Source organism: Podarcis vaucheri, assembly GCF_965113315.1.
Source record: "Podarcis vaucheri genome assembly, chromosome: 9".
NCBI lineage: Eukaryota > Metazoa > Chordata > Lepidosauria > Squamata > Lacertidae > Podarcis > Podarcis vaucheri.
Window position 1 is genome coordinate 14865105 of NC_138767.1, and position 24128 is coordinate 14889232.

Consider the following 24128-nt stretch of genomic DNA (forward strand, 5'->3'; position numbering starts at 1 on the left):
ATTGCTGACAGTCATTTGGAGGCTTCCTTATTTTTTCTCTTTCAGCATCCTAACTCCATTTTAACTACCTACTTCAATGATTTGCAAAACAGATCTGTAATAAATCTTGCTTTCTCCCGAGTTCTGAATTGTTAGCCATTTTCCATGAGAGGCAGGTCCTGCTGAGTGAGAGGGATTAAACCTAATCCTAATTATTCCTAACTGCTGTTTGGGAAGGATCTGTTTAAGGTAGATATGCAGCCTGTATTCTGTATTACTGGTCCTCTGTTCAAAATTAACCTCTGTATAGGCTTGGCCTATACTTCGAAATGGCTTCTTTTATATTCTGGTGTTTATCATCAATCTTTTCTTCATAGCTCCTTGGGAAACAACTCATACCCCCACTCTTAAATGAAACAGCCGAAAGATTAAGGGAAGACATGAGGAATACATTAGCTAACGTACTAACTGACATTTAAGACGGATGGACTCCAGCTGCATAATTACCTTCACTAACATCTTGATTGTAGACTCCATCTGGCTCGACATCAGAAGGGATCATAACATGCCAAGTAGTCATCCTGGCTTCTGCTTCCAGGCCAAACCCATCTACGCTGCTGCAAATATTATCCAACAATGTTAGATGGAAGTGAAGGAGTTACACTGTATGCAGGACAAAAAGTATACATAAGATCTGCCCGAGGTCTCCATTTCTCACCACCACCTGAGTGAAGCCTGACCTAAACAAACAGGCTCCATCACATAAAAAACTGTTTTAAATACTGTCTTTAAAAACTTGTTATAAGCCATCCTCTTGACTTTCACAGTGAAGGGTGGGTAAGAAATCAAATAAATGAATGAATGAAGTTTCCTAATTATACCACTTTCTAAAGGAGGTGGGGGGCTGCATATTTGAATGCTCCCCCCCTCTCACTCACCCTCCAAACACATACAAAAACAGCTAACGCCTCAGGGAGTAAGCTAGATCAGTATCTGTCTCCATTACATTAGCTAGGAGTAGAGAGGTGTATGTGTGTGTCTGTATGTTTATCTAGACTGGCCTTCCCAGTGCTTTTTTCCTGGGGGTACGCATACCCCTAAACATTTTGTGAATCTAAGTTTGGCCTCATTGAGGGGCAGTATTTCAATATGAGTAGGAAAATGAGAGTACCTCTTGTGACGTTAACATATGAGTGTGCTGGAGGTGAATTAGTTAAACAAGTTACCCAATCAGAACCCAGGGGGTGGAGTCAGAGGGACTATAAAACCAGCTCTGGGAGGGGCAAAAGGGGAGTTTGTTGGGAGTTGGGTGGTTGGTGGAAGGGAGTGAATTGGGATAGAGTCTGTGGGTAGGTTGAGTTAGTGTAGTGAAATAAGTTGAGTCAGGAACAGTTAGGAGCTAGGTAGACAAGTAAATATCTGAGAGGTGATTTAGTGAATGAGAGCAGGAGCAGAAGTTACAGGTCTGGATAGGTACCCTACGATTGTAATTGACCGATACTGTTTATGAAACCACACGCTTGTTAAACTGAAATAAATAAACAAAAGTTTATGTTCCAATTTAACCCTGACTGGACTCAGTGTTGTCCCAGGTAGGGCCTGGGTGGTGGCAGCGAGAAATAAAGTGGTGGCACAGGGATCAATAGACGGTGAAATGTCTAGGGACCCTGTGTGATCGCCACACCTCTAAATATTTTTTAAGAAAAAAAGCACTGGGCCTTCCTAAAAGGTGAAGAGTAAAAAAAATGTGTATCTATCTCCATGGGCTCAGTAGATGACATTCCCACCACCCCTTGAGGTTAACCTAGTTTACACATGACAAGGAAGGAAGATGAGGAAAATTATGACCATGGCTGCTTCATGTATTTCTGTTCAGGAGTTTCAACATTTGGACAAAATTAATACATAAGCATCATAACATAAAGACTCCCTCACCTGAAGTGTGTGTGAGATAGAGGGCAAGACTGATGGCTCACTTGGTCGTGTAAGACCTAAGGCTGCGTCAAGAACGTACTGTGACTTCTCTTGAAATTTTACAACTGTCTTTACCTAAATTGTGTGTCCTTGCATGACTGGCATTTTATTTCTACATTTCCTGTACGTTGGCCCTTCACTGGCAAGCAAGATAAATGGAAATATGTGTGACTGTTTCTAGCTTATAAGCTACAGAAATATGTCCACTAGGAAAAGGGAGGGGGGCAATTACAATGAACCTGGCGATTTTACAGAGTAAACAGTTTTCTAAACAAACTGGTGTATGCACACTTGGTGAGGAGCTCACCTCCCAGCATGCAGATTCATCAAGCAATGAGCCAGGCAGCTGAAGAACTCTTGGTCGTGATTCCCAGGACCCAAGATCAGAGTTCGATTGACAGTAAGTGTCCTTAGAGAATCAAGGAGAGCAACTTGCTGAGGAACTGTTTTGTGTGGTCTCGAGAATTGGTATAAGATGGTCCTGTTCAGGCAGTGATAAACGGCATCCAGTGATAATCCCTGAGATCTTCTTTTTGACTGAAGCAACAAAAAAATGCAAATGAACACGTTTAAACATGGAATCTCTGTATTACCCCAAGTTTATTAGCATGTTTTTAAAGATACTTCTTCCGCTCAAATCAGAGTAAACCATACTGCGGTATTGAGATGTAAGGAAATAGCCAAGTATTAAGTTGTAAAAATAGCTTCCAATTTTGTTTCTGTAGGAATTGGCCTCAATTGCAGGGAAGGACCATGAAACACTTGCAATTTTAGCATAATAAAGTAGGAGGTAGATATCTAGAGAGTTCATTAAAAGACAGAACCATCTGATGATCTGTACATTCATACAGCCAGGGGGCTGTATTGCTTTCTGGGTAATCTTTCCAAGGGTGACATGCCTGTGGTGGGCGGAGCCAGAGGCAAAAGAAGGCAAGACAACACAGGGAAATTTTACTTTTGTACAGTAGACTAGTTGCTACACACTCACCCACCCACCCTCTGTTCTCCATCCAGGCAAGCAGGAGGCATCATCAGAGTACAAGGACAGATTCCAATCAGGCAAAAACATGCAAGGAAAGTGCCTCTGGCTACGAGGTTCCCTATCTTTGTATATATTGCAATGTATAAAGTTAGGCGGGACGCGGGTGGCGCTGTGGGTTAAACCACAGAGCCTAGGACTTGCAGATCAGAAGGTCGGTGGTTTGAATCCCCGCGACAGGGTGAGCTCCCGTTGATTGGTCCCTGCTCCTGCCAACCTAACAGTTCGAAAACACGTCAACGTTCAAGTAGATAAATAGGTACCGCTCTGGCGGGAAGGTAAACGGCGTTTCCGTGCGCTGCTCTGGTTTGCCAGAAGCGGCTTAGTCATGCTGGCCACATGACCTGGAAGCTGTACATTGGCTCCCTCGGCCAATAAAGCGAGATGAGCGCTGCAACCCCAGAGTCGGTCACGACTGGACTTAATGGTCAGGGGTCCCTTTACCTTATAAAGTTAAGCAGGCCAAAATAATAATAGGAGGATGAGGAAGAAGAAGAGAAGCATACCTGTGCAATTAACTGGATTATGAACTCTATAAGCAGCTTGGATTCCTTGTTGAACATGCCTTGCCAAAGTTTATCCACCACACGCTGGGTGAAATAGAACACATTGTTTACAAGCACCTGATAGCTTCCTCCACTTGTTATAGGCAGAGATGCGTCCTCCCCTAAATGACAATGATAGTATTAAAAAGCGTTTTACCCAAATAATCCCATCCCATCCTTCAGTCAAACAGGCACAGCATTAAGAATGAAACCAAGCTAAATTATGAACCGGAAGACAGATTAACATGCAAACATTACCAGTTGCTGAGGAATCAATCACTCCCAACACCACCACACCAGCCAGCAGGACTGGTGACAGGGACATGTCTTTGCCACGTGCTAAAAGGTTTAGTGCAGATGGAGGGCATTTCCTGTGCCTGGGCCATGAAGGCCCTGCCTCGTATGCCCATCCTTCAGACCTCAAACAGTGGAGGACCACAGCAGAACTTCAGAGGGAGGAAGGTGGGAACAGGTGGAAAGATACCCTGGTCTCACAACATTAGATGGGTTAAAAGACCACCTTGGCTGCAAGTCCTGGAAGACTTGCTCCCTGCCTTTTTCCACCTCGCCTGGAACAGTGGAGCTCTGATTGACACCAGCTACAGAAGCTGATGCAGGTGGCGTTGTGGGTTAAACCAGAGAGCCTAGGACTTGCCGATCAGAAGGTAGGCGGTTCGAATCCCCGCGACGGGGTGAGCTCCCGTTGCTCGGTCCCTGCTCCTGCCAACCTAGCAGTTGGAAAGCACGTCAAAGTGCAAGTAGATAAATAGGTACCACTCCGGCAGGAAGGTAAATGGCATTTCTGTGCGCTGCTCTGGTTCGCCAGAAGCGGCTTTGTCATACTGGCCACATGACCCGGAAGCCGTACGCCGGCTCCCTCGGCCAATAAAGCGAGATGAGCGCCGCAACCCCAGAGTTGGCCACGACTGAACCTAATGGTCAGGGGTCCCTTTACCTTTACCTTACAGAAGCTGAAGCTGCTGAAAGAGACCAGAGACTTATCTTGGCTGTCTCTTAGTATAGACACATAGAGCCCGAGCTTCCACACATTAAGCCTGAGCTTCTAAGAATGTAAGAGCTGGATCAGACAACAGTCCTATCTAGTCCAGCATTTTACTTCCTACAGTGTTCAACCAGATGCTTATTAGAAGCTCAAAAGTGGGACTTGTACGCAGAATTCCAAGTGCAACCACACCAAAGGACTTGTATAATTGCTCTTAGGATACTTTCAGGGTTTTCACCCAATTCTTTTCGAAACGTTCCCGGATATTGAATTTTTTCCTTTCGACCTGAGCTTGTCCGTTTTAGTGTGTTTTTAAGTGATACTGAAAGAGAGTCAATCAAAATAAGTTAATTACCCAATAAAACATCAGCAGCAAGCAAATGGTCCATCACACTGTCCAAAATATAGGTCTGAAATTCTTTTTGCTGTGCTCTCGTCGATCTCTCGGGAGAGGCCTGGAAAATAAAACAAAAGCACAGAAGCATTTACCGTAAGGGCTTCTTGTAAACGGGCAAATTTAGGACAACCCCAGGCTTTGTATTGTCTGGCACTCAACACAAATTGAATGTGCTCCATGTACAACAACTGTGGTCAATACTGTCAATTAAAATATACTTTCCTTCTTAAATGAGAAACAAATGTCCTGAATACAAGCTACCTGCTAAATTGATAGAACACACCCACATACTTTTTTGTTGTTTAATGATGGCAACAGATGCCTTTTTAATTCTACTCTTCATTGGGGTGGGATGGGGAGCAGGTCCTTATAAAAATACCACTTTGTGAGAAGTGGATGAGGGTGACATGGATCACAAGAGTATGATGCAGCCTCCTTTTTGTTGCTCACATGCTGCTCTACTTCATTTCCCAAGCTGCTCCCTAGCTCTGGACAAGACAGAAGCAAATGTGAGCACTGGGGGGTGGGAATCTCCCTACCTCCGCTCTCTCACATTTTTCTGAGCTGCTTTCTGGTTCAAAAAGCTAAGGAGGGAGGCATACAGAGTGATGCACATTGAAGTATATTCCTTATCACCTTCCTTTCTTTCTGAGCTAGAGGCTGACCAGAAAATACACAAGGCAAGACAATCAGAGGAGACTCAGCTACATTAGTAAAGAAACGATGATTTTAATGCGCTATAAACAAGCGACACCAGATGGCGGCAGAGAGCAGGAAATTTTAAAACACAGTTTTCCATAGGGATTTCTTTCTTTTGTTATAACGATATAATTTCTGACTTATTTATAGTGGCGGCGACCCCCCTCCCCCTGTCTAGATCCACCCAAGGTCATACAAGAAGCGTTCTTTCTTTCTTTGGCCCACCCGTATGTTTGGCTCTCCTTTCATCCCTTTCCTCTAGAACAGTTTCAGGGATTTTTCAGAGGAAAAGGAGTGAAAAGAGAAAGCGGTGGCAACTCACAGGCCAGCTAGCCCTTTCACAGGGCTGGATACAATCCAAGGGCTGCAACTTTGCAACTTACCATCGCTCACAATTTGGTATAACCGGTACTCTTAACAAACAACAGATCATGAAAACTACTCGCTACAACCTCTGGTCCTGCTTAAAGGAACAACGGCAGAAGGCCAACTCTACCTCCAAGAGAAGGTCTATTAAAGGAGTTTGCTTGCTAGCAGGTGTAAGGCAGAGGTTATCAATTATCAGCACACGCATGAAGTCAAACACAAACTTCTTAGCGGGGTGGTTGGTCAAATAGGTCTTGGATCCAACATTGCAGTATTCTGACTGGCTTCGGTTCATTCCTGTGTCAGAGGCAAATGCTTTGAACTCCTCTGCTGGAGATCCAACTTCATCATCCAAATCCGTAACCTTTAAAAAAGAACAACCAATAATGCAAGTCAAGTGATTTACTAGAACCAAAACTATCTTTGCCAAGGCACGGAAGGGAGCAGTTTGCAGTTATTCACTTATTTTAGTGTTGCTTTTCTACAAGTATAAACTTTAGGGATTGTTGCTTTTTGGACTGTTTCCTGGACTGTTCAGGAAACAATTGAATACAATTTTCTTCTGAAAGGTTTTCCCCAGCTGGATAAAAAAGTATTTCCAGGGGTCAGCAACCTTTTTCAGCCATGGGCCAGTCCATGTGGTGGGCTGGACTATATTTTTTTTGCGGGGGGGGGGGAATGAAAGAACTCCTATGCCCCACAAATAACCCAGAGATGCATTTTAAATAAAAGGGCACATTCTACTCATGTAAAAACACGCTGATTCCCGGGCCATCTGTGGGGCGGATTGAGAATGTGATTGGGCTGCATCCGGCCCCCAGGCCTTAGGTTGCCTACCCCTGGTCTAGAACATCCCATTTCCAGTTATACCGTACCAACACACTGTTGGATTCTCAAGCCTTATCAGAGGAAACTGGCCACTCTCCATGCACTCGGCTTGAGCTCCTTGTTGACCTCCCCGTCTGCGTCTCCCGGCAGGATACAGGCTAGGTCACTATCGGCGATCCTCCTCAAGCGTGAGAAGAACACACCACTCTTCCCTCCTCCATGCCTCCCCCAGGGAAGGGAAAGAGACAGACAGAAATGTATTTACATGTCTTTATTTCTGTCTTTCAGCAGTACAGAGAAACGCGTCTGTACTCATCAGACTCCAACAGCAGAGAGATAAACTCCACCCCTGTACTTCCAGTACAGGTCAGATGACACTCTGAGCTAACATCCGGTGCTCAGTACAGTGAATAGACTGCCCCTTTGTTTCCCCGGTACAGTCCCAAACATTCACATCCTGTTTTGCTTTCCAGCCACCTGCAGCTCGCTCCCGCATTGCTGCTTTTCCGTAACACACACACCATCTAAATTTGTTTTTGTTGTATTTATTAATTGCATTTGCACTCCACCTTTTCTGCAAGAAGCCCAAGTGGAGCACATGCTTTTCCGCCTTCCCCATTTTATCCTCACAACCACCCTGTGAAGTAGCTTAGGCTGAGACATAGCGACTGGTCAGCCAGTGTGTTTAATGGCTGAGCAGGGATTTGAACCCTCATCTCCAAGGTCCTTGTCCAACACACTGCCCATTATGTGTAGTGTGTGTGTGTGTGTGTGTGTGTGTAAAACTAGCATGTCCTATTGTATGGAAAGGTGGTATGTAAATGCAAAACTTCACCAAATAAAATCCCAGATCCCAACAGAAAATGCCATATGGACAAGAAGTAAAAGAGAGACAGAGAAAAAAGCTGGTTTCTACTGTGTGTGTGTGTGTGTGTGTGTGTGTGTTGTTTTCTTCTCCTACCATTTCTGAGTATGGCCGGATGTTGAAAGGGAATACAGTGGCTGCCAGTGCACAAAGAAACTCGGGGCTCATCCACATTGAAGCCAGATCAGGAACATTGTGATACAAGTAGCGGAAAAACTGCATCAAGGTGACTGGATATTCCCGAAGCCAAGAACCCTCTTCTTCGGACTGCCAAGGCTGTAACAAAAGGCAAAAACAAAGCTAATTGTGTGTGTGTGTGTAGCCATAACCTGCACTGGGATCTTAATATAAAACAAAATCCAATATATTAATAAGATTACTACTGATGAAATAAAAGAAAAACACATTGTATGGAGAGTAAGATATCATCATCTCATCATTTTGTTAATTTGTGTTTAATATGAAAACGGTTGAAGATACATTCACTGGGACATGGAGATATGTTTTTTGCTTATGCTGCTCTCTAAACAATCACGTCCACCAATGGCATCATAAAGATAATAAGTAACATATTAAAGCTAAGCATGTATCAGCCCTATTAGGATATGGGGGGAACTCTGCCTCATAGCCCCAGGTAAGCCTCTCTGAGCTTTCAAAAGCAAATGGTAACACATAATTAGGAAGCTGGATGTCTATTGACATCTGAACAGTGTTCATACTTACTGAATTCAACATGCTCCTAAGCATCCCCAGCAGCAGAAATGCAGCTTCTGTGCAAAGATTGTGAACTGAAGCAACCACAGTGCCACTTGATGCAGGAACACCAAATATAAATGTCCAAATGGAATCCAAGTCAAACTGTTGATTGGAAAGAAAATTGAGAATAGGGGGATGGGAAAATAGTCAACACACAACCCAATTTAAAAGTATCACTATAATTGATGTTAGCCGCTCTGAGCCCGGCTTTGGCTGGGGAGGGCGGGCTATAAATAAAATTATTATTATTATTATTATTATTATTATTATTATTATTATTATTATTGGCTTCCATAGAAAAGGGCAACATTAACTTGGGATATGTCTTGTCATACTACAATTTGTTTTACTGGGGGTAGGGGCACTTGTTCATGAAGTTCCAATTTAGTGCTCAAGTGACAAGTCAAGACAATTAGAAGCTCCTATGTAGAGGTACTGCCAAATGAACACAACAGGAATTGTAGGTCTCTGTTGGTTTTCCATCAATCTCTGTTGGTTTTCAGTGATGAACCCTAGAAATGGAGGAAGCTACCCAAGAGGATTCTGAGGTGTATTATGTCCCATGGAATCTGGGGAGCTGATTGTTCCACTAAATGCAGGGGATCTAGCAAAGCCCATATTTATAAAGGATGCAACTAAGATTTTTGGCACTAGGAACGCTAACAATGTTGGTGCGCACTGAAGCCTCTGGGCAACCCAAGTGCTTTCGTCTTCTGTTACTGGAGATTCAGATGGAACTTCCACTAGCAAGTCCCATCCACTGCTAAATACCACAGCGGTCCCCCTACCCCAAGTCTCTCTGTATCTCAGGTTTTTCTGGAATATAGCAGCATCCTTAAAGGTAAAGGGACTCCTGACCATTAGGTCCAGTCATGGACGACTCTGGGGTTGCGGCACTCATCTTGCTATATTGGCCGAGGGAGCCGGCGTACAGCTTCCGGGTCATGTGGCCAGCATGACTAAGCCACTTCTGGCGAACCACAGCAGTGCACGGAAACGCAGCAGCCTTACTGAAGCTCTAAAAGCTCCCATCAAGCAATTTCCAGTAAACTCAGCATGCAGCCTTTAAAGACCTCTCATTATCTGCTTGTGTACTTCAAAAGTACAATACTATACACCTCCAGATGGCGTTGAGGCGTATTATCTATCTGCCCACTGCTCCTGGCCTTGGGGCAGCTTTAACATATGCTCAAGTTGCTACTTGTGAATTACAAAAGAGGAGTCTATCAGGGCACCTTTCGGACTCCAGTCCAGCCATACAAACTGTTTGCTTTTTTAATTGAGTTCCACGAAGAAACAAAAACTTGGGAGAAATACAATATCATGCCTATATATGCAGCTCCTCATTATTGTTTCTCAAACAGCACACTGCCCTAGAATGATAGAATAGAATCATAGAATCACGAGTTGGAATAGACCACAAGGGCCACCGAGTCCAACCCCCTGCCAAGCAGGAAACACCATCAGAGCACTCCTGACATATGGTTGTCAAGCCTCTGCTTAAAGACCTCCAAAGAAGGAGACTCCACCACACTCCTTGGCAGTCCTGACCCTTCTTTAGTCATGCATTCATTTTCAAATTATAAAGCCTTCTGAAGAGCATTCCCCATCATTCACACAAAATTAAACTTGACATTAGAATGACCTGTGCCTGTTAAACACTGGGACCTCTACTGAATTCAGTGGAATTCTAGAAGAGCGCAAGAGAAGATTTGTCCACACAATGCAAGGGAATGAAGGCTGCATCTTCTTATGTCCTTTATATTTCTATTAAGCATGATTCTAAGGCCAAGTCCCTCTCAGATACAGAATGCTTCATCACAACTTTCATTGAGGGATTTAAGTACTCTACTGTGAAGGGGGCTTCAAAGCATCACTCCCCCCCCCCTTTGCTTTTTTGAGTCACACTTAACAAAATTGGTATCTTGCTAGATAATCCCTACCTGGCCTCCCTGATTACATCGGCTGGTGATGACAGGTGCACTGACCTGCAGGTTTTCAGGCAGTTCAGTGACTGGCTGCTGCAGGAAAAGTGCCATTAGGAGGAAATAGAGCGCAGGCACATTCGTGTGCTTAGGAAGAAATGACTGAAGAACCGGAAAGCCTGGGAAATGACAAGCCTCCCGGTTAATTTCCCTGACAGTCGATCTGCCGCCAGCACTCCTGCCAACGTTGAAACCTGAGAGGGGGAAAGTAAAATTAAAAGCCAAAAAGCAACAACAGTGGGTCCGATTCACAACATCAACGTAATGGAACAGAGCACCGTTGTTAACACCTGTGCGTAACTAGTATCAACAATAAATAGGGTAGTCAGAGCAACAGGTTGCAAAAAAACCAGGCCACAATTAATTCAATGGTAAAAAACCCCCAATATGGATGCTTTTCTGCTATGGCATTTTATTTGCCTGCCCTGTCAAAATGTTTTGGGATTGTGCAGAGGAATGTGCAAATTACTCGTGTTTCTTCAGAGTTTCAAGATACAACAGTTTTGTCTGGTATCTACTTTCATGCTTAATAAAAAAAATTGTGTAGGAAACAGGAAAAAAGCACAATTTTTGAAGCAGTGCAGAATGTATTGTGGCACATTATACTTTCAGGTTTAAGGGATGGTTAAAAATAATATCCTCATAAAGCTATTTTCCTTCTTCACCCCAAAAGATTGGGTCATAGTGTTAAAAGTCTCATTTGGCCTCTTTACCCATGGAACAAAGCCATGCCACTGGGCAACAAAACCATCCTCATATTCCAGTTACCTCAGTGCTCAAAACTGTTCGGTCACCTTCTCAGCAAGAGCATTATTCCAGGCACAGGGTTGCATCCAAGTGAATTTTATTTACAACAGACCGACTAAAATTAATGTAACTAAGTTACCCATGTCTATTAGTTTTGATGGGTGTACTCCAAGTATGGCTAAAACTGGATACAACCCATAAACCAGGCATAGGCAAATTCGGCCCTCCAGATGTTTTGGGACTACAACTCCTATCATCCCTAGCTAACAGGACCAGTGGTCAGGGATGATGGGAATTGTAGTCTCAAAACATCTGGAGGACCGTATTTGTCTATGCCTGCCATAGACCATCTTGCATCATACATCCATCCTCCTTTCTTGCTACTACCAATAAAAAAGTTAACATCTCTTAAAATCAGGAACCCTGCTGGATCCAAGGGCCAGATCTTTACCTGGCCTCATCCTGTGGGCCAACTTTTGACAGGTGGACAGGATAACCCATCTGCCAATCACATAACATCAACATGGTATCTCATGATGGACAGGTAGGTTGTCCTGCCCACCTGTCAAAATCCACTGTGCAGGGTTCCCAAGCACCAGAATGTTATTGGTTTGGATTTGTCAAAAATTATGAACATAGGAGAACTGAACACAGATGGGGTGGGAGGTGGGGCAGGAACCCAGAACAATATTACTGTTTTCAAACACAGGCTATATCCAAGGAATAAGGTGATTCAGTTTAAGGAGGAACTCTGAAATACCATTGTTTTAAGTACATGAAGAAGAAAAAAGTTGCCATAAAAATGTAATAATAAATAACACTGGTACAAAATGCTTGTCATTATTCTTCATAATCAAAAGGATTCTCCTATGAGAACACAAGACAGTGGCATTGAAATAGGACCTAATTTATTTTAAAATACATTATATTCTCATTTCCATATGGAACTCAAATTGGAATCCAATTTCACATAAATTCCATAATCTCAACATCATCCAAAAATGTTCACTATCTTTTGTTCTGTGCCCTCTACCTGTCATCCCTGATAAATAAGTTTCTCGTATAAAAAGACATCTGGCATAAAGAATGTCATCTACCATTCAAGGTTTGTAATTTAATTATTTTGCTTCTGTTACAAAGATTCAAATTTTAGTATACTCTCTTGCTAAGTAATGCACTATGCCCTAATCTAGAGATGCTCAATGTATTGTTCGTCAGGTACAACTCAGGTTCATAGATGGTTTCTCAACTCTCTCTTCCAGTTTCAAAGGTTTAGTCATCTCAGTACTTTCCAAATATTTTATTTTGGACCTATTCTTATATTACAGCAACAGCTGCAATTGCTGTTCCAATAACGTCAAGAGATAATTTGGGAAGTGCAAACACGAAGATTGCTTGTGTACAACAACCCACACATCACCCTCCCCACACATGGGAGGAAGCTGGGACACAATGGATTTGGATTCTAGCTTCAACGTTCATTGAAAGGTGACTAAGGCTGTACTCCTAAGTGCCCTTACTAGGGAGTAAACCCCACTGGGTGGGACTTATTTCTGAGTAAACAAACATAGCATTGTGCTGTGAACGATCTTCCATATTCCTCAGATGTCACTGTGCTCCTATGCAGTACTGTTTCGCGGAAACCTCTGAGTTTGTCAGATTCACTGGGATGCTTTGTACCGTATTGGCCTGAATATAAGCCTCACTCCCCCCCCCCCCAATTCCAACGGTGAAAAGTTATAGTGCAGCTTATATTCGCGAATTTACGGTATGCAGCCAGGAGCATGGGGCAAACAGCGCCAGGAGCGTGGGGCAAACAGCGTCCACCCCACGCATAGTCCCCTGTCATCTCCCCCAGGAACGGAGAGAGCAAGGAAGGAGAAAGGCCACCAGCAACACAGAACGGTATTTTTTCTCCCCCCCCCCCCAATTTTAAAGGTGCAGCTTATATGCGGGCCAATACGGTATCTGATAATGTCACAAACTAGTCTAGTCTATGATCCTGTACATGGCTGGGGTTGATTTACATGGGTGTTTTACAGCCATAATCACAAACAGACTAAAACTGTTTTGCCTTAATGAACTATCTGTGAAATGTGCTCACCCATAAAGGTGTGAGCTCAAATCACCCACGCCTACAACCTTAGGCTAAGAGGAGTTCATTCCACAGAATGACCCATTCAGTCACAATGCTTTCTGGGTGCATGCCTCTAGAGACCATCTCACAGCCATTAAGAATGCTACATTGAAACTAGCCTTCCTGGTACTAGATCAATTCTGTATTAGCCACAACATTCATATTAAAAATAAAATAAAAGTGAGGGTGGGGAGAAAAGGGGTTCAAAAATTAGGACATTTTAAAATATTCATACCAAGCACCGTTCCAATCTTATTAGTCAACACAGAATCTGTTTGCTCAAGCCAGCCTCCGCCAGTGAGGCCTTCTTTGAACTTGATGAGAATGGCCGGGTTGCTCAACAGGACCACCAGAATCCTCATGGCTGCTGTCACTGTGGTAGGGTGCAAGTGCTCTTCCATAAACAGCATAATCCAGTCAAACCCCAGGGTCCGGACCAGTTCTTCACAAGCCCTGAATAAAAAGTAGGGGGAATGCTACAGAATTAATGGACTAAAGCCAGACAAAATGGGCAAGCCTTATAGGATAAAAATGTTAGGTGCTTTTCATTCTGTTTGATATGTAACTTTAACTCTGTTTGCATTTTGCAAGGTTGAGCATACACAATTGAGAATTCGCTAACTCTCCTTAAGAGCATTCCGAATAATCTCTGCTGGGTAGCTCAGTCGGTAGAGCATGAGACTCTTAATCTCAGGGTTGCGGGTTCAAGCCCCATGTTGGGCAAAAGATTCCTGCCTTGCATGGGGTTGGAGTAGATGACCCTTGCGGTCCCTTTAAACTCTAATAGTCTTAGATAAGTTCCTATTTACTTTCCTGTGAAACGATTTTTCATCAATGGAAAATTTCCTTCAGTCTATAAAGCTATCTAATGAATGAGAATATATGAAAAACTGGTTCATCACTTCAGTTACTTTTAATAATAATAATAATAATAATAATAATAATAATAATAATAATAATAATTACTATTATTACTGAACCATGAACCAACCAAGGGCCACACAGGGGAACTGAGAAGCATTTTTCGAGGATGCTTCTCAACTGTGGAACTCAATTCCCCTGCAGGGTCACCCAAATTCCATTCCAGATGTCTTTGGAAGGGTGTCTTTATACAAATAGGCTGACCCCAAACTTTGGAACAGCGTGGCTCTGAAATAAATGAATTGATAAATACAAAAAAACCTGCAGTCTCTTTAAATAAATGCCGTCAATAGATGTTTGCCTTATTAGCATTTCACTATTAATTAACCATCTACTTGCCCAATTCCAGGTGTACACAGCTGTGCACAGAAACATGTGGCGGTAATTCCACCATAATAATGACTGCAAATGCCCCCTGCCTTTGCTATGGCACAGGGGTGCAACACAATGCCAATTACAGGGATATGCTGAAAGCAGCTAACACCATCCGTGGAACTCTCAAGTAGAGCTTGGCTAAGCCTTGTTTTTGTCCATTAAGGTGTTGTGGGTTTTTGACGCAGTCACATTTTCTAGCAAAAGTTAGGCTACTTGTACTCACTGCAAGTTGACACTGTTTTTTTCTTTAGACGTATACACAAGCTTAAGCAGTATGTCCAGCAATCGGTTCCTCAGAAGGATAAGATTTGCAGAAACAAGACCTCCAAAGTCTTCTTCCGTTCCTAAAACACAAAATGCATAGTTAACTTTGAAACACGTCAATGGAATGCTTCTTGCAAGTATTGTATCTTCTAAAATAACATCAGTTGCCTCCTGCCCCCTCAAAATATAACTGGTTTGTAAATAGTTTTCTGCTATTGTAACAAACAGTGTATGACTAAAACCTGCTTGAGCTGAAAATACACTAGACTGCTGACTGAAAATAACAGTTGCAGGTTACAGAATGGCAGTCACCACAAACAGAAAAGGGGGAAATCGGCAGTAAATTCACTGTGATTGCACCCACAGTTAAGAACAAACTATGCCCAAATGAATTTCATGCAGCAAGAGTGTGAATTTAAATTATTGTTACTAGTATACCATAAAACAGATTCCAAGTTCTGCAAGTGAGTGAAGATGAACCTACTAATCAAGACTGAAACATTTAACCAACTTGAATGGTGGGAAAATTGCCTAGGCAAGGAAAATACGACAAGCACTTCAAATTAACCATTTTCGTTTCTTCAGTTTCTTTCTTCTACTCTATGTGCTCAAGGAGCATATGCAGAAGCACTATAAAAGTTCCCATCATGTTTAGGGCAATAAAGGGTGGAGGGAAAATACTCGGAATTTCTGAACTAAAGAGCAGAATGGTAGAGGGCATAAAGTTAAGAGGGTTTTAAAGCTCATAAAGGCTCAGTTGTGTTTTTTTTCCGTTTCAGACTTCGTTACTTTTTCCTTTTCACACAAAGGGAAGCGAAGAGGGGAAGAACTTCCAGCTGATGTTTAATGGTACAGTGTAGCCAAGAAATACAAGCTCTGCTACCTTTAAAAGTATATGCTAGAAACTGTTTACTCCTGCTTTTTCATGCAATTTGTGGTTCAGAACAATTGAAGAGCCGTGGTCCATGCAGGCCACCTGGAATTTCATTACTTTTCTTGTAGGCTACACTTCAAAAAGTGCCAATGTAAACATTTCTTCCACTTCATTTCCATTTAGATGGCTTGAATGTTCAATTAAACCTAATTCCTTTTACATGAAAAGAAAACCAAAATCAATGAGACTAATCACTTGCAACTCTGTGTGGCCAAGTCCCACACACCTGGTCGCAACCACTGCTTTTACATGTAAATATCACAGAGGATCTATGGCAGGAGATTTAACATCTTAGGGCCATGTAGTAAGTTTTCTTTTACTTTTATTTCTGTGAAAAGGACTTTTCTCTTAACTTCCTGCACTTTTTGCAACACAAGCCAGTGGAATTTATTTCCATGCCAGCCTCTTTGACTTAAATGAGAGTTTCTTGGGTGCTGAAGTTTGTAGAGTGCAACCTTGGGAAATTAACTTTAAAAGGGCCATCCTAATTAAAAGGTTATCTTTCTAGAGAAGAAAAGTGAAGGTATTGTAGCACTGAAAACAAAGAGATCATCATCCGTGGTAATGAGAAAACATCTCTCGAGTGATTTCTTCGGTTCCACTAGAACTGGAACTACTTACCAGTGTCAAGCTTTTCTTCATTGTTCATCTCCATGACTACAAATTTCTCACAGACTGCAAATGTAGGCAAAGTAGAAGAGATGAACTGCCCAAACCTTGGTGGATAAGAGGGGGAAAAACAGCATGCACTCCGTTTGACAGGTGGAGTTTAATTTGTCATTAATTAACATTGGCTGCAAAGTAACACTAAGCAGCAATTATTTTCTTTAAAATCAGATCCTGACATTTATTAGGATTGAATAAAGTTGACCCAGTCACACACGTACGCACACACTCTGAAACAAATTGTCCTGGATAACACTCACTCACACTCTCTCTCTCATTCCATGTGTGCAAAATTACTATAAATAGGACATTTTGAAGCATAAGGAGGGGAAAGAACATCATCTTCAAGGTATTTTGAAATGGATTCTGGAAAGCCACTGTAAAAGATTATTAAATTTACCAAGCATGAAAAAACTGTGTACATAAGGAATGTTTTATGTTCCCAGGCTGGTAGATTCAGAGCAACGGAAGATAAATGTAGCCTCACAGAGAAACATGCGATCTATTTTTATTTATTTATTTATTTATTTATGAAAGGAGGAAATCAAAGGATAACTCTATTTGGTACCTGAGCAAGTCATTGCTGCTAGGGAATCCTTGAAGCAAATAGCTCAGTACGTTGCTAATAGCGGCAATAGTTGGCTGAGACAAAGACATATCTCGAAGTGTCAGCAGAAGTTTTGGGATAAGCTGGAACTCCCTCATCAGTTTCGCATTCTTTGCTGCTTCACTGAAATGAAAAGAACAGCTTAAATAATAAGCAATTCTCGTTGATCTGAGTAGCGCATGCACTACAGCTCTTTTTTTTTTAAAAAAAAAAGATGGATCTAGCAATCCACTTGACTTATGTTCATGCCATGTAACGAGAATATAATGTCAAACGTGGGAACGTATTTTTCCCCATTTACTTCAATTAGTTTCTTTAACCTGGCTTTACATCAGATACATTCATTCCAAGGTTGCTTACAAACCCACACACAAATAAATCATAACATCAGTCATCATGATAGATAAGAACATAGGTAAAATTGGTAGCAGCCAAGAATAAGAGCAAACAAAAACTAATTTATATAAACAGATTGGTTTGGAAATACCTTCGCCCACTCTTATTGTTTGCTGACCATCTTTGCTATTAAAATCCAAATGTATATAAGATGGTTAAAACAGCCAAATGCTGTTGAAACAAGTAGGCCAACTGCTGTGGAAAATAGCAGATGTGGGGCCAGACTGAATCTCCTTTCCAGAGGAAGTCTAAGTTTCTGACTACAGAAAAAGCCTAGTCTCTTGGGCTTGCCCACAAAAGATCTGGTGACAGGACATGGGTCCAATGCAATCTTCCCTATCCCACTGCCAAATGTTCTGGAAAACAGCCTGCCAGCATGGCCAATGACATAAAAAACCATGACTTCATGTTTGCATTTTATATTGTAGTCTTCATAACTATCTAGATGTAACTTCCAATAGTTAAGACTAGGTGCTTAGCGTTCAATTCAGTCCAGCTCTCTTAACTCACTTGTCTGTCTTTCGGTATTTTTCCGCAAGTTCCACCTTTCCTTTCTTATTCTCCCATCATAATAAAAAACCTTTCAAATCATATCAAATCAAAATCATGACACAGCATTAAAGCAAGCAAAGGGGAGAGAGACTGGGAAGCAAAATCTGGATTGTACATAATGCTGTTTTGTTTACAAGACAAATTATATCAGACGTTACCTGGATTCAGTAAGAAGCTCAATGAAATGTTCGAATAAGGAAAGGTGAAGTTCATAGGGTGCATGCAGCCAGACCTGAAATACAAAATATACAGCTGATTTATAGCTGGCATGTGCTATTCTGCTTAGTAGAGTTAATCTAGACAACCAAAGCCATGGTTTTCCCAGTAGTGATGTATGGAAGTGAGAGCTGGACCATAAAGAAGGCTGATCGCCGAAGAATTGATGCTTTTGAATTATGGTGCTGGAGAAGACTCTTGAGAGTCCCATGGACTGCAAGAAGATCAAACCTCTCCATTCTGAAGGAAATCAGCCCTGAGTGCTCACTGGAAGGACAGATCGTGAAACTGAGGCTCCAATACTTTGGCCACCTCATGAGAAGAGAGGACTCCCTGGAAAAGACCCTGATGTTGGGAAAGATGGAGGGCACAAGGAGAAGGGGACGACAGAGAATGAGATGGTTGGATGGTGTTCTTGAAGCTACTAGCTTGAGTTTGATCAAACTGCGGGAGGCAGTGGAGGACAGAAGTGCCTGGCGTGCTCTGGTCCATGGGGTCACGAAGAGTCGGACACGACTAAACGACTAAACAACAACATTGCTGTTTTTGTCCCAGGTGTTGCTTTTTCCCGTTGGAAATAAATAGAGTCTAAATGAAGTTATCATAAACAATTATTCTTTTCTTTCCATACCAGATTGCAATTGTCAGCCCACCAATCAAACAATAAAGCCCATGGATTAAACAAGTGAAGAACACGTAAATTCATATTCTACTTGATCTGCAGGTATAAAAAGACAAGATTTAGCCTCTTCATCTTCCATTTATAAAAGATTGAGAATCTAACAGGGGAAGATTACAATCTGAAAACTAAACAACAAACAGCGCTAATACAGCGAATTCATCAATGCCGTAGAAGTAAGTTGATCGACTTCCACCTGCCACATACAAGTGTGTGAATGTGACTTGGGTTTTACTTAACTATGATAAAAATTGACATTGTTATTAAGGAAGAGAACAAAAAGGGGGAAGTCTAATTAATCTGTTAAAAAATGAATCAGAATGAGATAGTGATAAGAAAATCTTCATAGAAGAATACAAGTCATTTTCTCCATCTTGGTTATTTGCTTCTGCTGTTGCTAAAGCCTTTATTTGTGGCCTAGACACCTCTATTCTCTATAACTTAAATCTCTTCTTCAAAGGCCGCTTCCTGCTAGCCTTCTGTCACTGCAAAAATAATACCTTTCTCCTCTTGTTATAATCAGCGTGCAGACCTCCTTCAGTTAACAGCGATGTGAAAAGCTACCGCAAATCAAACTACATAGTCAAAAGTATTTTCATTTAAATCTCCAAACTTAACTTGCCTGTCTAATCGTTTCCCTTTCTCATACCCTTGACTTCGCTTAAGGTAATGTGCTGCTTCTTCTCCCCCCCCCCGCCCCCGATTTCTTCATTTCCGATTTTATTTCTTCTGTGATATCGTTCTCTCCGTTCTGCAACAGCCTCAAAAATCCTACTTCCCAAGGATATACAAACTCCCTTTCATTTTTTTAAAATTCTCATTTTCTGGTCATCAGTCTAACCTGTCTTTTGCTGTTTGCTATCAGCTAGTCCTGCCCTTTATCAAATCTTGTCCCTCAGTTCCGCTGGCATTACTTAAAACTACAAATACTGTGCGTTTGGATTTTCAGTTTAAACACAAAGGCGGGAAACCAGAATCTGCCATGGGTCATTATTTGCTCGTCGTGCACAACACAAATTCAGAAAATGGTCACTCGACCCATATTCCATTCACAGGACCTGTGGCATCCACCCACACCATCCAGTATCTATTGCCAGTGTTGCCACTGCCATTTTGTGCACACTGAGACATGCCAAAGCGTGTGGACCTTGAGCGGACAACTTAACTGATGTCAGGTGAGGATTCTGTCTAGGGGAAGCCACTGAGTTTGGGCTAATGAAGGGAACTGCAGTGAGACCAGCTACAGTGGTACGGCAGTTTCTTGACACCATGGATGGGGATGCTCAGAATGCAGCCGTCCAGGCCTCTCTGTCTGACCCACGGGGCACTCCAAAGCCACACCATCTCACCCAAGGCTACATCCTCTTACTAGCCCTGCTTTGCACCTGAGTGATGATAAAGGGTCTGGAAGCCAAGCCTTAGGAGGAACGGTTGAGGGATTGGGTATGTTTAGTGTGCAAAAGAGGAGACTGATATCCATCTTCAAATATCTAAACAGCTGTCACGTGGAAGATGGAGCAAGCTTGTTTTTTCCTGCTCTGGAGGGTAGGACCTGAAACAATAGATTCAGGTTACAAGAAAGGAGATTCCGACTAAACACCCAGAATAACTTTCTGATAGTAAGAGCTGTTTGACAGTGGAACAGACTCCCACAAGAGGTGGTGGACTCTCCTTCCTTGGAGGTTTTGAAGCAGAAGTTGGATGGGCATCTGTCAGGGATGCAGTTAAGGTTCCAAGGGGTTGCTCGAGAGCAAACAGGCAAATGCCTCCCTGCTCGGGTGTGAAGCCTTGCTTTTGATGCCAAGATAAACCATCTGCCCAGAGCACCACTCTCCCATGGCTGGCTCATTCACTGGCAGAAACCGTGAGTGGGCGGTCCTTAAACCTTCCCCAGCAGAGTAGTTTCTTGACGCCCAATCTGCGCCTCCCCTCTCAGCGTGGAAGCTTACTGCGCAAGGAGGGCGTGGGTAACGGAGGACCTCTCTCCTCCCCGCTTTGCCCAGGCAAGGTGTCCTGGCACCGCCTCGCCTCCTCCAAGCCCTGAAGCTCCTTTCCACTGGAGGCGTGGTTACTCTCCTCTGCTGAGGAGGAGCTGCTTCCCACGATCTTCAGGGGCTCTTTGTAATCCATCCAGCTTTTCCCCTCTCCCCCCTGAGCCGATGGCAGTTCCCTAACAGATGCTTTAGCTGAGATTCCTGCATTGCAGGGGGTTGGACCAGATGAAACTCAGGATCCCTTCCAACTCTGCGATTCTATGTTTCTGCCTACCTAAACTCTGACAATCCTTCTTACTGGCCTGGATGGAGGATAGAAAGTGGTGTGTGGATGTGTGTAGGAACTGGCCTACTGCACAAAGGAAAACAATTACCATTCAATGCTCTGCCCACTTTTGACTCTGTCCCTGCCCACCATTGGCATGTGGGCCCCAGAAGGGAATGTGGCCCTCTGGCTGAAAAAGGTCCCCTGTCTCTGCTTTACACCAACAACCTTAGCAGGTTATATCATAATGCCTGACTTGTGAAAAGGTTTCTAGGTGCTTTGCTGGTCTGAGCAAACAGTAGACAAACAGTAGACTGATCTTGATGCTCCATACTGGCAACTATTCGCCTCCCCTCCCCTTTAAGCCTTCATTTAATCTTGCTCTCAATTTAAGGGAGCCAAGCCTGACACTGAATATTTCATTCAAATAAATACATGTCAGACTCCATATTAATTTTCACCTGCAACATAGTTTTCCACACTGTGTGCTACCCTAGCAGAGTAACTGCAAAGTGCTATCCTGTGGCAAAACGATTACGTTAGAGGCCGTTCATGATTGATCATGTGTTATTTCAAAAGGCATTTCTGACACCAACTCTTGAGTTTAGCTTCAAAACTTACCTCCTTCACGAAACAGAATAATGTAATATATTTTAAGAGGGCTGCGTTACAATCAGTCAACATTGCTGATAGATTATAGTCTCTCTGCACTGCAACTGCATAATGTACTGCATTAGATATGTAGTTTCATGAGATCCTCAAAACCAATCTCTTTCACTGGCGTGCTTTCTGTTTCAGAAAACACTTGCCCCAGGTTTCCTAATGATTGTAATAATTTCTAGCTTCCAGGGGTGCCCTATGTACCTCGAAGTCGCAAAGCAGGTCCTGGAAGGCAGTTGAATTTGGAATAATGGATGTTTCATGACCGCTGTCAACAGTCCCCACCAAGGAAAAGGTCAAATGAAGAATGTGGCTATTCAGGAGAGAGCGTTTCTTCTTTAACAGCATTGCCAATAACTGAAATACAAGTAAGCAACATGGACACTGAGTGGCAAAGTGGGTTTTCCCCCTCCTTTTATAATTCTTACAGCCTTTTGCAGACAAAGGAAATATCATCTTATTCCAAGCATAATAAAAAGTATCACAGCAGGGCAGAGCCATTCGCAGAGCCATGCTTTTGTAAATTCAAAGATCAGGTATAGTGTACATTTCTTTGTCGTAAACTATTGATAATACCAAGAATTACAATGGAAAAGCAGAAAGAGGTAAAGTTGACATTAACCAACAAAACAGCAGGCATTCTGAAATGAAGAGGCTGTTCTCAGGGATGGGGTTGCTAGTGACTAGTCCTACACAGAACTACTTGTCAAAAGGAAACAAAAGAAAATCATCATGGTGGGCAAAAGATTGGGGGTAGCATTTGCAGCCTTTTGTAATTTAATATTTGATTATCCAGGTGGATATAACAGGAATCCTGCAAAGGACAGGCAGCTGCATTTTGAAATACAAGTTATCAGCCATTTCTGAATCCATTACCTTTGAATTCCAAAACGTTTTCTGTGATTTTTCAAAAATGTGCTTAGAAGGAAGCAATTTCTAAAGCACGTTTTACTGCCCAGTGTAAGTGTTCCTACCTCGGTATGGATCATAGCTCATCTGGGCCGTGACTAGTTTTCAGAAGACAATAATATTTGGTGCCTATTGAAAGCAAATCAAATGCAGGCAGAATGGCTAATAAAGAAGCCTCACAGTGATGATTATCTAGTTCATTCAATGCAGTACTGATTAAACAGGACTCCTACTGGCAAATTCAGTTCAGGGGCTAAGTGATAGATGGGCCTCATACACAAAACGGCCCCTTCTAAATCGTATGGCACGTTGAAGGTAAGGGAAGTCATCTTGGACGTGATGAAATTAGAACAAGGGTCTCATCTCCTTTGATGGAAAGTCATTCCCAACTCGTAGGAGAAGCTCCATCCATTTGTCCAAACAAATTACTATGTTTCCAAATAGACAGATAAATCAACCTCACTACTGGCTTCAAATGCCCTTCAACTGACACAGATGGTGCACTGCCCTTGATTACGGTAACAACAATAGAAGCTCCTCCTCATGTATTTCTCTTCAGGCTCCTGCGTGTTCTTCCTTTGATTTGGCAGCAGATAAGAGTCTCTGCTGAGCTAGCAGATGTCACAGATCTGACACGATGACCATATTCTGATGGTGCTTCACTTTAACCGCAGAGCTGTCACTGACTGAAAGCCTTTACAGTACCCAAGGAAACAGAGCTAAACAATGCAATTGACTTCAAAGGCAAGGTAGTAATGAAATGTGTTGATGCATCAATGCTTGAAGTGCAAAATCATGTAAGAATTCAAATCGCACGCACCTGATAACCTTTGATTCTTTCCATTTCTTTGCTAGCCAGAGGGTTGCTCTTTACCACACACACAAGGGCCTTCACAGCAGCATACAGCCCCTCGACATCCGAAGCCATGGCTACCAGACCCAGAATAGCAGCTGCTCCACCAATGTACTGTAACGTAGTGGCAACAGGCTTTGGGACAAATGTTCTTACACCTGAGCATAAGGTGGCAAAAAATAAACCAATTGGCATTAGTGCGTTTAATGGATTGCTGTACAACCAAAAACTTCTACTGTGATTCAAAAACAGTGTATGCATTTCCCATTTCCCAAGAATCTACAACATCAGAAACAGAAACAAACAAGACCAAACAAAAGCCCTTAATGAGCAGACGGGAAATTAGCCCATTTGTAGTAAACGTAAACTATATAAAATTAACATGACTTCTAGCGCATTTTGCTTTCAAAGGAGACTCACAATCCATTTGCTGAACAATTACATGCAAATAAGACAATGGAGTTTAACTGAAATTAGAGATGGGGCAATTACTCAATTATATGGGGTGCTCAAACAC

At 42.5% G+C, this 24128-nt stretch overlaps 1 protein-coding gene across 5 annotated transcripts in view; it reads right to left on the bottom strand.

The window, feature by feature from the left end:
* WDFY3 (WD repeat and FYVE domain containing 3) overlaps window positions 1-24128 on the bottom strand; it is a 129648-nt gene that overhangs the window by 38946 nt on the left and 66574 nt on the right. For 4 of the 5 annotated variants that reach the window (XM_082236234.1, XM_082236235.1, XM_082236233.1 and 1 more), the window contains 15 exons: window positions 23579-23769; window positions 22054-22206; window positions 18194-18267; window positions 17049-17210; window positions 16436-16530; window positions 14840-14960; window positions 13556-13773; window positions 10395-10630; window positions 8419-8553; window positions 7792-7971; window positions 6133-6366; window positions 4896-4995; window positions 3499-3659; window positions 2261-2490; window positions 487-596 (listed from right to left, as the gene is read on the bottom strand). In XM_082236234.1, the coding sequence (XP_082092360.1) occupies window positions 487-596; window positions 2261-2490; window positions 3499-3659; window positions 4896-4995; window positions 6133-6366; window positions 7792-7971; window positions 8419-8553; window positions 10395-10630; window positions 13556-13773; window positions 14840-14960; window positions 16436-16530; window positions 17049-17210; window positions 18194-18267; window positions 22054-22206; window positions 23579-23769 (2400 nt within the window). The remainder of the gene's footprint in view (window positions 1-486; window positions 597-2260; window positions 2491-3498; window positions 3660-4895; window positions 4996-6132; window positions 6367-7791; window positions 7972-8418; window positions 8554-10394; window positions 10631-13555; window positions 13774-14839; window positions 14961-16435; window positions 16531-17048; window positions 17211-18193; window positions 18268-22053; window positions 22207-23578; window positions 23770-24128) is intronic. The other variant, XM_082236232.1, reaches the window with a different exon arrangement.